This window comes from Scyliorhinus torazame, chromosome 14 (genome assembly GCF_047496885.1).
Source record: "Scyliorhinus torazame isolate Kashiwa2021f chromosome 14, sScyTor2.1, whole genome shotgun sequence".
Lineage (NCBI taxonomy): Eukaryota > Metazoa > Chordata > Chondrichthyes > Carcharhiniformes > Scyliorhinidae > Scyliorhinus > Scyliorhinus torazame.
Genome location: NC_092720.1, coordinates 40,637,578 through 40,640,558, shown reverse-complemented (window position 1 = coordinate 40,640,558; position 2,981 = coordinate 40,637,578). Strand labels below are relative to the sequence as shown.

The 2,981-nt window shown below is 59.8% G+C and overlaps 1 protein-coding gene across 1 annotated transcript; it reads right to left on the bottom strand.

The window, feature by feature from the left end:
• Nucleotides 1–616: 616 nt before the first annotated feature.
• On the bottom strand, nucleotides 617–2,011 carry LOC140389663 (actin-like). Its single transcript, XM_072474002.1, has one exon. The coding sequence runs from the start codon at nucleotides 1,861–1,863 to the stop codon at nucleotides 742–744; it is 1,122 nt and encodes a 373-aa protein (XP_072330103.1). The 5' UTR covers nucleotides 1,864–2,011; the 3' UTR covers nucleotides 617–741.
• Between the last annotated feature and the right edge of the window lie 970 nt (nucleotides 2,012–2,981).

Genomic DNA, 2,981 nt, shown 5'->3' with positions numbered 1-2,981 from the left:
GGGCGGAAATAAAAGCCCTGCAAAAACTTGACCATCCCTTCACATCTTCTAACTCCAAGGAGTAACAGTAAAGCTGTAAAAAAAGAATAAAGCTTTGATGATGGGAATGTGATTGAGGTTTTGGGAGCGAAACACTGGACAGACTTAGCAGACTTGCAACATCTTCGGCCCGGAAACAGGTCACTCCTCTTTTCCACATCCATAGAAATCATTCAGTGCAGAAAGAGGCCATTTTGGCCCATCAAGTGTGCATCGACCGTCTGAAGGAGCACCCCACCTAGGCCCAGTTCCCCCACCCTATCTCTGTAACTCCACCTAGCCCAGCACATCTTTGTACGCTAAGGGGCAATTTTAACCGGTTCAATCCACCTAATCTGCACATCTTTGGAGTGTGGGGTTGCAGCTGGAGCACCCGGAAGGAGAAAGTGCAAACTCCACACAGTCACCCAAGGCTGGAATCGAAACCTGATAACCACCCGTGCATTTGTAACAATGTGATTTCTGATGCGCAATGAGAACTGGAGGCGCTTTCACTCGTCTCCACTTCCATCTTGTAAAAGCGAAGGTGGGGGCGTTTGGTGGGAGGGGTTCAATAATAAAACCGTCAGTTCCTCACTTTCATTCCGCACTTTTTTTTTTATTTTGTCAACATTTTATTCCTTTTTAAAATACAGTCGCTTTGGGGGGGGGGGGTTTCTTTCCTGGTGTGGGTGAAAGAGTTTTGTTTTCAAAAGAGGGTTTTCAGAAGCACTTTCTGTGCACGATGTTCGCCCCCACCTCCTTGTACTCGGAGGCCAGGATCCACATCTGCTGGAAGGCGGAGAGGGAGGAGAGGATGGAGCCGCCCATCCACACCGAGTACTTGCGCTCGGCGGGGGCGCAGACTTTGACGGGGGTGCCGGTGGGCACCATCTTGGTCATCTCCTTCAGCATGCGCTCGTCCATGCCCGGGAAGAGGCTGGAGCCGCCGGCCAGGATGACATTGGCGTACAGGTCGCGGCGCAGGTCGATGTCGCACTTCATGATGGTGTTGAAGCAGAGCTTGTCCACGCCCGGCGCCTCGATGCCGATGTTGGCGGGCAGGAAGAGGGTCTCGGGGCAGCGGAAGCGCTGGTTCTGGATCTTGATGACCTGGCCGTCGGGCAGCTTGTAGTCTTTCTCCACGTCGCACGGCTTCTTGCACATCTCGGCCTGCGGCTCGGCCGCCACGTAGCACAGCTTCTCCTTGATGTCGCGCACGATCTCCTTCTCGGCCGTGCTGACGAACGAGACGCCGCTCTCGGTCAGGATGCGCACCAGGTACTCGGTGAGGTCGCGGCCGCCCAGCTCCAGGCGCAGCACGGCGTGCGGCAGGCAGTAGCCCTCGTAGATGGGCACGGTGTGGGTGACGCCGTCGCCGCTGTCCAGCACGCAGCCGGTGGTGCGGCCCGAGGCGTACAGCGCCAGCACGGCCTGGATGGCCACGTACATGGCGGGCAGCTCGAAGCCCTCAAACAGGATCTGGCACATCTTCTCGCGGTTGGCCAGCGGGTTGAGCGGCGCCTCGGTCAGCAGCGCCGGCCGCTCGTTCGACTTGATCTTCAGGTCGTTGTCGTACACGTACCGCCAGATCTTGTCCATGTCGTCCCACGAGGTGACGATGCCGTGCTCCACCGGGTACTTGATGGTCAGCACCCCCCGCTTGGCCTGCGCCTCCTCGCCGATGTAGAAGTCCTTCTGGCCGGCCCCGATGATGAGCGCCTTCTGCCGGGGCTTGCCGATCACGTTGGTGAAGATGGAGCGGGGCTCCTTGTCCCCCGAGATGCCGGCCTTGACCAGGCCGGAGCCGTTGTCGATCACGATGGCGGGCTGGAAATCCATCATCCTGACAGGGGAGTTGCGGTGGTAGTGGTCAGGGGGTGTTGGTCAGTGGGTTTGGTGGGGTGAGGGGGGGGGGTGGTCAGGGGGGGTTTGGGTTGGTGGTGGTGGTCAGGGGGTGTTGGTCAGTGGGTTTGGTGGGGTGGGGGGGTGGTGGTCAGTGGGTTTGGTGGGGTGGGAGGGGGGTGGTGGTCAGCGGGGTTTGGGTTGGTGGTGGTGGTCAGGGGGTGTTGGTCAGTGGGTTTGGTGGGGTGGGGGGGGGGGTGGTGGTCAGGGGGTGTTGGTCAGTGGGTTTGGTGGGTGGGAGGGGGGTGGTGGTCAGCGGGGTTTGGGTTGGTGGTGGTGGTCAGGGGGTGTTGGTCAGTGGGTTTGGTGGAGGGGGTGGTGGTGGTCAGGGGGGTTTGGGCTGGTGGTGGTGGTCAGGGGGTGTTGGTCAGTGGGTTTGGTGGAGGGGGTGGTGGTAGTGGTCAGGGGGTGTTGGTCAGGGGGGTTGGTGGAGGGGTGGTAGTGTTGGTGGCCAGGGGGTGGTGTTCAGGGGGTGGCGGTCAAGGGGTGATGGTCAGGGGGTGTTGGTCAAGGGGGTTGGTGGAGGGGTGGTAGTGTTGGTGGCCAGGGGGTGGTGGTCAAGGGGTGATGGTCAGGTGGTATTGGTGGTCGGAGGGAGGGGTTTGCTGATGGTCAAGGGGGTGCTGATGGTCAAGGGGGTGCTGATGGTCGGGGAGGGGGGGGGGGTGTTGGTGGTCCGGTTTTGGTCAGGGGGGGGGAGGGGGGTGATGGGGTGGTTTGGGTGCGAAAACAGACACTGGAAACACACACTCGACAAACTGCACCCGAAAGGTGGACTTGTTGGCAACGCCTCTCCAACGCCAATGAGCCTGTCAGTGCTGCAGCCCGGGCTTTAACATTTCTCTCAGGTCCCCGCCACCCCCCCCCCCCCCCCCTCCAGTCCCAATTGTGACAATTTGGGAGAATTGTGAGGAAATAATGATGGGTCAACAAAGTCGCGTCAGCTAGCAACCTCCGGACAACCACTCTCCACCAGCGCCCCGCGGCTTCTGTGCGCTCGTCCTCGGGTTCACGACAAGACCCTCACTCAAACAGCAACCCGAACCCCCTCGAGAATT